We start from the raw sequence: 13,865 nt of genomic DNA, 5'->3' as shown, positions 1-13,865 counted from the left end.
TTTTTTTTGGTTTTTTAGAGGCTTTTAGAGTCCTAGTATGAAAATAACTTTGTTGATATGATAGGATTTCTTTTCTGAGTATGATTACTCATGGTCTGGCCAATTTTCTTTACTGTCCACAATGGAGTGTTCTTCTCTTTAACTTGCCTGCTACTGTTGCCTTTTCACAAAGTAAATGTAAATTAAATTATACCCAGAGAGASAGATTTGCAAGTGGAGTTTCCTACAGCCTAAAACATAACAGAAGCAGTATGAGTCCATTGACCTGAGAAAGAATGTCATGGGGAAGCGCATGTTATGAATGAGATTTGAGTGCAGGACAATGACTCAGGGATCCGTTGTGGATGGAATAGACAGATCAGGTACCACAAATCCTTGTGATTATGGTCATGTTATTTAATAGCTATCAAGATGTTCTGAAAAGACTAGGGGAAAGAGAGAATTTCATCGCCAGTTCTTTGCAGAGATCTTGAGGCAACAAAATTGAATGAAATATATTCCCTCTGCCACATAATTCCTGCACTCAAAAAATAAACATTATTTTGGAAAATAGCTCTTTTAGAGCAACATATTCTGAAAAAGAAGTGTTCTGGTCAGCTTTTCTGTATAGGCAAGCCCATTTGATGAGGATATTTCCCTATAATAATATTTGTATTTCAATAAGAAATGATTTCCTTGCTGCTGATTAAACAGTGTTATACTTAATAAGTTGTTCACATGCTTGTTTGAAGGGCAGGCATTGTTGAAATGACACCTTTTCAAAAATAAAATTTGGACTATTACTTTTTACTTTTTCTGAAAAACTGAATGCAGTGGGTATAAGCTTTGATCRTTAACTCTCTAAAGAACAAGAGGAAACCACTAATCTACACATGTATTAAGGGTTCTGTGACATTTTGTAAGCATTTGAATTACAGTTTTGTAAAGAGTGAAATACATTTTTCACAATCTGAAAGATGCTTGGAGGTTTTGAGAGGAAAATGTCATATATCAAATAACAACCAACACAGAACAGGGCATCCTGTAAGACAGTACACAAGAAAGAATTCCATTGTATCAGACATCTAAAATTCTACTAAATTTTAACATAGTGGAGAATATAACTGGACTTTTTGATACTTTGACCTTTTTTCTTAATTAAGTTGTAAGACTTTTTAAAGTGTAAATGAATATTTGATGAAATGTATGGAAAGCAGCCAATCTTTTATATAATATTCCACACGAGTGAATAATACTATTGACAGATAATGTGCAATTTATTAGAATACAGCAAGGAAACTTGTGCATATTTTTTCACTTATAGGTCAACTCACTGAGTAAATTAGTTTTGTTTATTTTTCTTATTGTCCTATTAAATAGAAGAACAAASAGAAATGAAGAGACATAACATGACAAATAGCTTTTCTGCAGAGTTATATTTCTATTTTCTAGCTTTTGGACAGTGGTGATTGATGTAATTATGTAAAATTGATATAAAAAATGTGAAGGAWGACCACTGTGCAACAAGAGACTATACTGATGGTTTAAAAATAACATTTCCRAAATAGAAATATGATGAATAATGTATCCAAAACATAACCATGGAACACTATAGACGTTTCTGAAATCAATTCGCAAATAAAGAACAACTCATCCATCTTACCACTTTTGTAAGAAGGAAGAATATACAGTATACAGMCTTTAGATGCTGTATAGAAGTTTGGATATAACAAACCTTAGGAAAACCTTTGTGTTTCAAATCCAGACAAAATTAGTTTCCTTGTCTCTCTATTTTGGAGCTGCAAGATTATATTAGCAGCAATTTTTGAACTGAAAAATCGAAAATTTGTTTGAAAGGTGTTCATGCTGTTGTTCTCTKCAAATATGACATCCCAGTCCAGTTCCACTTTGGCTTTCTGATTCTTACTGAAAAGAAAAGTAGGTGAGAGAACATCCTGTTTTCATAGCATCTGATTTTGCAAAGTTTCAGAATAAGAGTGTATATACTTGCAGCATTGTCAAACTGAAACTATTGTATAGATCCTAGTATGTATTTACTGTCACTCCACTCGACGTGCCTATAGCACCATCCTCAGAAATGATCTGAGACAACACTACTGGTAAGGGGAACCCTGGCCTTATTCTGAATTTGAGAGTATATTCAAAGGCATACTTATTCACCTGATTGATGGCCCTGGCATTCTGACCTTCACGGGATGTTAAGTAATTCATATGAAGGAAACAAGATAATTGTGGATCCTTTTTCTGATTTCCCAACAATGTCTGTTCACAGACAGATAAGATCCATGCACAGCTTGACCTCACACTGCATTTAGACAGCCTGTGGTAAGAGTAGGAGTGTGTGGTGTCACATATTGAGAACACCCTGGGCATCAGATTGCTCTTCAGMAAAGACAACTTGCATTCAAAGTAGTTATAGCTGCTAGAGTCATATGAGAATTTCTCACCACTCTTGGTAAATCCCATGTTCATGCTAAGAAATTATAGCTATGTCATCACAAGAGTGAACATGGAATTCCTCTAACTTAATGAAAATCCATAAGAAATAGGCATTGAATTTCACTCATATGGGAGTGAAAGGAAGACAGACGGTCAAAGCAGAGGCATCTAAGAGGCAGAGGCTTCTAAGACAAGAGAATAGTAGACTATGCTGGAGTTTATTGTAGAATTTTCTTTATGAAGGATCCACGCCATTATTCTCAGGGTAAGAACACGCTCTCCCAACTCAGACTCACAGGAACTTCCTCTCCTTTGATGCCACTGCACATTTCATTGAACGATTACGTAAAAATCACGATCAGGTCCTAGATGGCAGGAGAATGGGGAACGAAGAGAAGGACTGAAGACCAGTCACAGTAGGAAATGAGTTAAGCAAGTCTGCTGAGCGAACATTTGTTTCACACCAGTCTTACTGATTTTTACTAGGAACAGTAACACAGCCTGTGTCCTAGGGCAGTCAGTAGCTATTCCCCTAGCTGCAGTCAGAGAGAGGCTTGATTCCCAGGGAGCTGTGCTGACAGAATGCCACCAAGGGTAGTTACTGGGAACTCTACCAGATAATACACATCCTCAGAGAATGAGGGAGGGAAAAGAAAAAAAAAAAAAAAAAAAAAAAGCAGATTAGGTGAGCAGCATATATTCGATAAGAGAAAGCAGATGAGAGCAACAAATGTAATTTAGCATACAAAGTCTTTCTTCATAAAACCAGCGGAGTAGCGGATTAAACCACCTGGCAATCTTGGCAAGAAAAAAAGAAAATCTCAGGCAGTGACAAAACCAAACAGGTGTAACAGGTATAAAACTTTTGCTTTCCNAAAAAAAGAGGGCATCCTCATAGACATTTTTTATCCATATATTCACTTTCTTCCCTCCTTCAGCTCCAGAAGGAAGGTTCATCTTTCCTTAATGCATTGTATACTAGGTTTTAAAATCTGCAGGCGGAAGGCACAGTGCTGTTATTACTACTTATTGTTATAAGAGACAACACAGGAACGGCCATCAGTCAATCTGTCTCTCAGAGTTAGATTTGAAATTTGCACTCCAGCTATCTAGGTAGGTTTAAGGAATAATTTTTGTTGTTTGTAATATACAAAGCAATAAATGGCTACTGAGAATGATTAATAGCCACACTGTAGCTCAGACATTTCATCGATCTCAAAAGCCATTTATTGCAAGTACATGAATGCAATAGAGATAATTGCTATTATACAACAAACCATAAAATCAGAAAGGAGGAAAATGCATCTTTTTCTTCTTTGTGGATGCTCAGATAGTGTTCTGCACCYTCTCCCTGTGCTGCATTTTCCTTTGAAACATATACTGGAGGCACAAGTGGGATCAATAACATCACAGACACAGCCTTAAATACTGATTAAATGATCAAGGACAGATACGGTTTGAGGATAAGCTGGAAAACTGTTCACAAAAGCAGCTGGTGCAGAACAGAAGAGACCTGACTGAACAATGAACGTTTTGTGTGCAGATATGTTTGATTTTTTTCTGGATGAAGCTCTGTACTTGTTATGTAACGTCTGTTGATTAATTGAGCTTCTGTGCCAGGTTGTTGGCTGCAGCTGAGGTATGCTCTGCACAGCTGAAGGGAACTGGAATGCCAAACTGCTGCAAGGATTTACTTTGCCCTAAGCCTGAGACAGCTCTGTGCYAGTCTGGCTCCTCAGTAGATGATTACAGACTGGTCTAACTATTTCAGTTGCTTCTAAACCTAAGGAGTCATTACTACAGCTGGTATTACTGGGGTACAGTATTGTCTCTGCCATAGTCTGCATTTGCCATTGGGACACTTGATGGGTTAGATGCTCCTGGAGTGGCTCTGCAGCACTTAAAGTCCATCCTTCATTTGAAAAAAATGTCTAGTAGCTTGGATTCTTCTGCCTTTCTGCTAGTCAGAGCAGTCTGAAGGTGACTCTGGCTTCAGGAGGACATTTCAGAGGCCAAGCCATTCTCTGTGTTCTCCAGCTAGCCTCTTGCACAAGGTAGGAATTGAAGAAGCCATTCCACTCGTCCTATGTCACATGATAAGTACTTATGTTTGCCGAACCCAGAAGTCATCAGGTGTCACAGGACCACAAAAGGCACTCACTGTAAATTTAATGAGCCACTGCATCTAGTTGTGAGTGTTCAGGTCTCAGGTGTAAGGCCTATGCTTTACATGGGTGTTCAGAGAAAAGTCACGCCTGGAGGGTTTTCCCCTTATTCCATGCAACGGGAAGGAAAACTAGTGAAGTGTCAGGATTAGCCTAGTTAGGGAAGATGCCTGCATGCAAGTCTTTTTTTTTTATTTTTTTTAATAATTTTTCCTTGAATAGTAGTGGTTCATTTCAAGAAGCTGCACTGAAATACTTAATTTACCTGTTGCTGCCCTATCCTTGTGAAGCAGATTAAAATTGAGTTGCATTGCCTTTGAGGTATGATTGACTGATTCTTTCCCATCTCTTGAAAGGAGTGCCCATGGGGACGCTAATTCAAGGACCAAAATTTCATGAAATATTTTTGCATAACAAAAATTCCATGAAACTTTTAATTAAGAGGAATCCTACTCAGTATTGGAAGGAGGCATTAGCAGTCTTTTTGGTTTCTCTCTGCATGCTACAAGAGTTTCTATCTAGGATATTCATATGCCTAGCTCCTTGCTACACACAATCTTTCCTCCTTTTTTTTCTTAATATAAATCAACTGTCTTTAGTAACAACGAAAATTGAATAACATGTTACAGCTTCAGGTAAATCAATATCTCTAACAGATTGAAAGAGGGTTTTGGCCAGTTGATTCATTTGGATTATCAAATTTTGGAGAAATATACTGCAGCTCATGGATTTTATGAGGCCCAAGATGGCTTTGCCTTCATGAAGGAGGTAATTGACAGTGCCTAATTTATGACAACTGTTTCAAACACATATTCACGTAGCTAGTGTAGACTTTGAGCTGAACTCAGCAATTTATCTTTCTTCTAGGCTCATTAAACTTTATTTTGAGATCCACTAACAAACACCTAATGATCATGTCTTTAGGAATCTTTACAAATCAGTCACTTATGCCCTTGAATTAGTTTCAAAAGTGTAAGAAAGGGAAGCCTAAAAATCTGTAGTCCTGAAACCAGACTGTAGCTCAGTTCTTCAGTCGCTGTTTCATTAGGAGCTTGATGGGTTGTTTTCTCCCTTGGGTTGATGAGCTCCCTTGGTAAGAGAGAGAAGTGCTCTTTCTCTCCTCCTGTTGGTCTACATGTGTGTGGACAAGATTCAGTCTGCACTATATTGCCCAGTTTTATTTGTATGTTTTATGAATAGATCGCTTCTCCTCAGCAAAGAATTTCTCAGTATAAAGTAGTTCCCAGTGGCACAGTGTATAGCTATTACTAATGTATCTATCAGCAAATTATCTAGGCAGCAATTACAAAATTGAGGCTTGAGTAGTGCAAATAATTGATTTTTCAGCTCAGTAGCTGAACTGAGAAATTGGAAAAGAGGTTGAATTTAGTTTGTCTGGAAATAAAAGCTTTTTTTTTTTTTCCTTCCTTCTCTGTCTCACATAGAAGGCAAGAAGAGCACTCACCTACCTGTAGTGCTGGGATTCAAGCTCAAAGCCTGCTTGAGTGATAGGACTACTTTTTCCATCTGCCAGGAGATTACTCTAATCACAGCATTTGAAAGCTATCATAGCAGACGTCAACCTTAGCAAGTGCACTTTCCTCTATGTTTGTGACTATCATGAAAAATAAAATTCTCTCTGGAACTATTTTGGAAATTATACCTATATTTTAATAGCTTCAGTTTGGTTCCTGCTGTGTTTTTCTGTAAACATTTTCTGAGACCCTGTATGAGACTTGCCTTCAGTTTGTATGTAAAAAAAAACTCTTCTCTTGACCTCTTGTTAGGTCAAGTGGCCCTATTGGATGATTTACACTTTTGAAAATTCTTTCAACTATCTTTATTACTGATTGAAGGGCTTGGCAAAAAGATTGAATTCAGCATTGTGAGCTGAAATTGGTTGTGACCGGACTCATTCTAATCAGCAGTGGCACAAAGTAATACAATATAGGGCCCTTTGCCAAGGACAGTCTGATCTCAGCGCCTGAGAGCTGTGCAGTGGAATACAGCTGCCCTTGGACTTGCATGGAGAGCAACAGTATCGTCAGGGTAAAGACGGAGAGCAGGTTGCTGGATTAGCAGTGCTCTTGTTACTGAGGGCCTGTAAGGAACACACAGGCAGTGGAGTGTGGTGAATAGTGCCCAGCATGCTTTCAGCATTTTTTTTCATCCGGGAGAGGCGTCATGCACAGGTGGAAATTCTGAATGCCTTCCCAGTGCAGTACCAGGAGGAAAGAGCAATGACCCAAGCATGAAAGGTAGCTGCTAAGCTCTCACTGGAGAGAAATWACAAATAAACCAAGCAAATGAAATTGGAAATACTGTATAAGGTCTCTGTTATTGGCAGATTATGTAACTTACGTTCCAGTTTGTCTTTACGTTTTACTGGGAAAGATTCCTGGGATAACCAGGTCTCTGGGGAAGGGAACACAACAACAACGACATTGGTGGATTTCCTATCAAGTGTTGACACCAGATGATTATATTGGAGACATTAGTTCATCAGGATGGGCTCTTCCTGCTGACTCATTAATTTTAAGAAGGGTTTAAGCAATGCAGTTTAATTTGCTCTCCCATGGAAGGTAGAATTCTTTGGCTTATCAGTGTTTTCCTTCAGTGATTATGAGCAAGTCATAACAATATCATAAATCTCTGTAAAGGGAAGCTTAAAGAAATAGTTAAATGTCTAAAATATAATCAATTTCAGGCTTAGATCTCTGCCTGCATATAATAAAATTTTTATGCTTCTTTAATTTGAAGATTTAGTTAATTATTATGAAGTGTTTTTCTAAAGGATGGCTGGTACTACTCTGAGGCTTATTTTCTATGTGGAATTGCCAGAGGCAATTATTAGACTTTATTATGCATATAAAATGATCTTTTGTGTAACTTTTTCTAGTGTTTTCAAAAAAAACACCACTAAAATGAATTAAAAGAGCAAGGGGACTAATAGGTATTATAAATACAATATTTTGTTACAAAGTCAATGTAATAATGCCAAAACTGAAGTTGTTCAGAATCAGTTGGAGGATACTTTGCAGTTACAGCATAAACTTGTGTCTCTAGGGTTATGGTTTAAGTTTCCAGCTGTTATGAACCACTTCAGTAATGCTGGAAATGATTTATTTTCAGGGTTCCTCACTTTGCCATGTAAAATAGGTAAAGTGGCCTCTTCCCTGCCATACAAGCCTATTGTGGGAATACCTGGCATATGTTAAGACACCAAGGTAAGGGAAGTCACATAACACTCCACAGTGATAACAAAATAAAAAAGAATCCCATTAACAATCTTTCTATAGGTATATATGTGTGAATATGTATGCTCTCTCTCWCWCWCACACACACACGCACGCACGCGTATTTCCAGAGATACTGCCTATGAGAAACCTAATAATCTGACTGAATTTACGGGACAAGGAATCAAAAAATCCCAAATAGCAGACTTAACACTGGATTGCTTTTTGGATTTTTATCTCATCTAGTCCTAATTTTCCAAYGGTGAGAAAAAAGCCACACATCAGAATATTGGACCATTACTAAGTTATGTTCCCATTTGTACACAAGTAAAAACAATACTGGTCTTTGATCTTGCATCTCAATGAACATTCTTCAAAGGAATTTTTGCCATTAGGATATCAATGTTGACTTCAGCGGGGCCAAACTGCATCTTTAATTCTGCTGCCTTTCCCTGTTTTTCAGCTGGTACAGGAAGACAAAATCCAACTGCAATAGCAAAGGACATTCAAAGAATGACAGAGAAAATGGAGATGCCTAAATATAAAATGCATTGCCCTAAAGTGTTTTTTAATGGGAGCTATCTATGCCTGGAATGCCACCTAGCAGAGTTCATGCCAGGATTGGAGATGCAGCCGCAATTCAGTCAAGAACATAYCAGGTAATTGAAAGATGTCCTGAGGAGAACAGGGAAGAATACTCTGCTAATCTTTCATAYGAGGACAAAAGGAACTACCATTCAAAGAAGATTCAATTAAATCAAAACCTTTAGACAGTGTGTGGAAAAATAATGACAATCAAAAAATAGTGCAAGCATCCATAAAGAAATATATTAAAGAAGTATATAAAAGAGGACTATATAAAAGATCAGATCTCCTAAGCACCTGAGGAAATTATGAAATCAGGGTTTATCATTTTTATAGGTTTATCAGTATTATAGAGGCAAAAAGAACAAAGCATAGTGGAAAAGTAATCATGACTAGAACACAGGTTTGAGATTATGCGCTGTTTACAGAAAAGGAAAACAAAGAGGCAACAGAGTGAATGCATACATAATTTTATGGCAATCTGGAAAGAAATAAAAACTGAGRATAAGAGAGATATAGCAATGTTGGAGGAAAAAAAGAATCAGTATAAATTGGGGCTGGAAATCAGAAGCAARTGAAGTTTGATACATTTATGAGAAGAATGATGTTACAGGTGCCTAAAATGACAGAAGACTACTTGATGACTCTGAAGTCTATATTCTTCACCACTCAGACCCATGAAAAGGGAATGTCTGTATATGGCTTTCCCATGCAGTATGCAGTCTATGCATGTAATTTTCCCATCTTCTTCACAAACACAAAAGCAGCATATCCTTACTGTCTTTGTAAGATCCTGAAGTATCTGGAATACAAACTAGCCTGCCTCTTCAGGCAAGCAGGCCCATATACCATTAGTAGCAGTAATGAGGCTGGTTTAAAAAATTGCAGTGTCTTTACTTCTGAATTCTTGCAGGTTTGTTCAGTAGCAGCAATACATAATTTGCTTTTTATTATAATGCTTTCTCACTAGTGCCATATAGACAGCAGCAATTGGCAATTGGCAGAAAGCTTTTCCCTGTCTTGAAATATATGTAACTGCTAAAGCAAGAACAGCAGTTTTATAGACTGTAAAAGTATTAAAGTCCACAGCATTAAAGCAGTCTCTGATTAATACAAAAAAAAAACAATTGAAAAGGATATTAAAAGTCCAAACACATGCAAACCCAGTTCTTTACACTGCAGCCCTTCAGTTCCCATGGTTTCACTCAAAGAAAACTAAAATGAGAACCTTCAGGCAAACTGCCATTAAACAAAACTCTTAAAAGGAGAATGCACAATCTAATTATCGTGTAACAAATGTGTAGCTTTCATCTACGAGACCAGTATTCCAAAACTGTAATAGTCAATTATGATTATATAATCTGTAAAGAAGAATAACCAACGTGCTGTCATGAAAATGAAAAACCTGCAAAAGAACATGAAAGACATCAGCAGTGGCACAAAATGGTGTAACAGTAGTACCCAAAATAATTTCTTTTCTTCCATAACTTGTATTTGGATCATATTACAGAGATGGAAGTGCTCACAGTCACTCCCTGAATTCCAGTGAATTTATTCCCCATAGCCAGAGCCCACTGAATTATTTTCTGACACTATCTCATGAACCCAGAGATCTGGTAATACAAGACATGAGGCTCGTAACTAAATCAGTACRTCATAGTTAAGAGAAGTACTTCCTTTAAGCTTGCAGGTCATTAAGATATTATTTTTCAAAACCTCTCAAGAGCCGTTTTTCCTCCACTTTTCTACTAGTTGTTTCATTCATTCAGATGCCAGCCTTCTCTTTCACAATTTTTAATTACATAATGGCACAACTAGAAAAAACACTGTGAAGTGCTACAACACGATCAAAGGCACTGATTGGTTTCTATTCTGTGAGTGARCAACTATACCCAGACCTTTCAACCTGAAAAGATGTAACTGGAGGAGATATAAGACAGCTGCATAATATTGTGAATGATATAGAGAGGACAAACAGGGAATATATACACTGCGTTTTCCAGTGCAAGAACTTGCGAGCCTCAAATGAAACAAAGAATTTGCTTCATGAAATGTGCAGGTAAACTGAGGAATTTTGCCATAGGATATGGTAGCTAATAAAACTATCCAGACTCAAAAAGTGAACAGACAAATTCTTTAAAGAAAAATATTCCAATGTCTCTTAAATAGGTAGACATTACCATTGGCTTTGGATATCTCTAAACTGAATCTCTTCAGGCTGAGACTGTACTGGAAAAGCCTAAGTATATACTTAACCTTGTTTATTCACTCTTTCTTCCTTAGCAATCTGCTATTGATCACGATCAGAAACAGAAGCTATTCTGCTGCAAACACAGCTTATGTGGGACCCCTGCCTTAACTCTACTGCACTTACTACAATTAGATACAGCTTAAGAGCATATGCTAAAACTGTGACAATACCCAAACAAGGTTAATTTGATGCAGTCTATCGTCTTTGATCCTAAACGATCTCTAAGACACGAAATTTCATGTTGCTTCAAAGATTTTTGGTGAAGAGGTTTCTCAGTTATAATATCTCTATCATACCTGGAGCTTACCCTTTTTTTAAAAGATCTCTAATTTACAGCTAAGAAGTCAAGATCTTTAATAATTGTTATTCCTGCTGTAATTAGTATTAAAGATCTCAGCTCATACTCAAAATCTGATCATGAGGCAATAAAGCATATCTYTGATACTTCCATAATGAAACATTTTAAAGTATATTTTTCTAAGACAATTTTTAGTTACAGTATATTCCTTTCTATCCATGTTAACATTTTTTTCTTTTTCTCAGGCTATATAATTAGTGTACAATAATGTTTTTATTTCCACCTTTTGTGAATCCTGCATGCACTTAAATTTTTGCCCTTGTCTCCCAAATACTGTTCTATGTACTTAGGTTAATATAATACTCTTGCATGCTCTACACCTGTAGTTCCAGTTTTTCTATTAGGTTAGCCTGACTCCTTKCAGTTCTGTAACAAAACGTCCATTTTTTTTTCATATACTTCATACAAAGTTGTACTTAATATAGGTTAGTTACCTCAGTTTCACTGACTGCAGTGATTGATTACTTGTCAGTACAAGTCCTTTCTTCCTGCTGACCCTCTTATTCTCTGTTGTTCAGTTCCTGCATCCTTCCTTATCTGATCTTTCTCATCTAGCACAGACATCTCATCATGGACATTATTCCATCTGTAATGGATATTACACTTCACTTAGCTATACTAATTTTCTTACAACCATCTTTCCTCTATTACTTTATTTGAACTCTCTTATCACCCAAGCCAACCTTAAATTCAGAAGATTATTTCCACAGATTCTCATGTATCTATCAAAACATCTTTCAAAAAATGCCTGCAATATTCTATAAAGAGTTCTTAAGAACCCTAAACTTTTTAAGTAATATTGTGAAAAAGAAAGAAAMCATCACTGTAGACAGACTGACAGCTTCATCTACAGGCCTTTTTTGTAATGTTGAACTGTGTAGTGTTGAATATCCCCCAACAATTTCTATGGGCTCTGGTTAATTGCCTATGTTAAGAATGAAATATTCTTCCATGTAAGAACTGGTTGCATGAATATATCAAACAAGTTTCACTTAACTTTTTCTGCAAGTTACTTCAACCATGAGACCAAGGAGGACCACAAAACAATAGAATTACTAATGACAGCAGAGGTTTATTAGACATTTTTCTAGAAAATATATCACTACATATTAGTTCCAGTTCTGTCCATTTTATCAAGGCACTTGTGATAAGGCTAAGTCCACTACAATTTGTGMTGGACAGAAGAATCCTGTGCTATTTTGTTTTATAATTAACTGAAAGAACAGTCTTCCATGCTGTCTATAAATACTTCATTTTGTTTTCTGCTTTGTAGATATTCTGCTTTGCAGGAATAGTCCTTCGGTGGGACAAGTAAGTTAACGAGGGGATCGGGGAGACAGGTCTCAGGCACCTCTAATCACTTAGCTATAGTTAGTTATTTCTTCTGGCATTGTCTACCCAAGCCTAGATTCAAGCCCCAGGTTCAAATAATGTAGGGCAGGGGTCTGAACCTGAGTCTTCTAATCTTGCACAAAAATGCCCTTTTGCTCAATTACTAGTTGTTTTTAGCAAGTGAATTTCCGTCAAACAAAAAACGGAAATTCAAAATTCATGCATGCATCCCTTCAAAGCATGTGTATTTCCATGCAGCATACAGAGTTTTGATTTCAACTACCATTTTACAGAAATGTTTGATTGATTACTCAAGTGATTGTAAGGGTGGGTTTATTTAAGCTGTATTTATGGATGAATGTAGATTTTAGATCCAGTTTACACATAGAAGTTTATTATTTTCTTTATTTATTTTTTTTCTTTAGAATATAGTTATGAGCCTGATCCATCATGGTCCAGAACTTAGGAAACTTTGGGCAGATCATTCCGTCCAAGAAGTTTTTTTTTTTCCCCAAATATGTTGGTGAAATACACTTGGTGAAATGTCTTATAAGTGAAATAGTACTGACATTGGGGTCATGCTGGGCCTTCTTTTCAGAAGTGCTGGGCACTCACTGTTTCTCATGCTCTAATACTTGTTCACAGCTAAAAGCCTGAGTTACCCAACTATTAATATATATATATATATATATATATATTTTGGAAACATTCGTAGGCATAACAAAAAATTTTGCTCATAACAATTGAGTTCAAAATGTTAGTAAGAGGACAGCATATGCACAAAAAAATCCAATCTTTTTGCTGTCTTTTTTTTAAGTAGCATGTCATGACTATGGAATGTATCCAATTAATATTTAATTTGGGAAAAATCTTACAACTGCTGCAGAGTGGTTTTTATTTTTTATGGGACAGTTGATCAGAGCATCTTTCTTTGTTCCATGGTGCTTATTTATGCATATTTTAGAAGAGCATTAATCTTGTACTACATAAAAAATATAGAACTCTTGCTTTATGTGTCGTGCACAGACGAACCCATTAACACACTCTATTCCRACATAAAATTATAGGAATACCGGCAACAATAATAAAGATGGTGCTATTATTTTCCAAATACCTGTAGTTGTGAGATTTAATGATGCAAGAAAACAGCCCGTTTTCTCCGCCACCGCCCTGCTACCAACGGCCAAGTTTTCAGAACAGAAACGGGAACGGGTAACGTACTGCTCCCCTAAATCGTGTTTCAATGTGTTACTGTAAGCAAACCACCCGACAAACACGCCCCACATCCTRGTAGCGCCCGTGAGCCGCGATGAGGAAGCTTCGCGTTCAGCGACCGCCCCGCGGTTCCCGGGCCGGGTGAGCCGCAAACACACCCGAGCTCGGGGGGATAAACCCGGTATTTCCGAGTTGGACCGAAGCCGCTTTGCTGGCGCTGGCTGCGGCTCCAGCGCGGCGACCCAACCGCCCGGAGCGGTGCTGGCTGCAGAGCGGCCGCGCAG

General features: G+C 37.3%; 1 protein-coding gene across 1 annotated transcript in view; it reads left to right on the top strand.

Annotated features, from left to right (window-relative positions):
* The window catches only part of KNDC1 (kinase non-catalytic C-lobe domain containing 1), a 77,375-nt gene that overhangs the window by 1,688 nt on the left and 61,822 nt on the right, over positions 1-13,865 (top strand). The window contains exon 3 of the mRNA XM_085325557.1: positions 13,434-13,578. Coding sequence (XP_085181683.1) covers positions 13,434-13,578 — 145 coding nt within the window. The remainder of the gene's footprint in view (positions 1-13,433; positions 13,579-13,865) is intronic.

The sequence above is a fragment of the Rhea americana genome, unplaced genomic scaffold (assembly GCF_003343005.1).
Source record: "Rhea americana isolate MKP2758 unplaced genomic scaffold, rheAme1 scaffold_122, whole genome shotgun sequence".
Classification (NCBI taxonomy): Eukaryota; Metazoa; Chordata; class Aves; order Rheiformes; family Rheidae; genus Rhea; species Rhea americana.
This window is presented reverse-complemented; position numbering and strand designations above follow the sequence as displayed.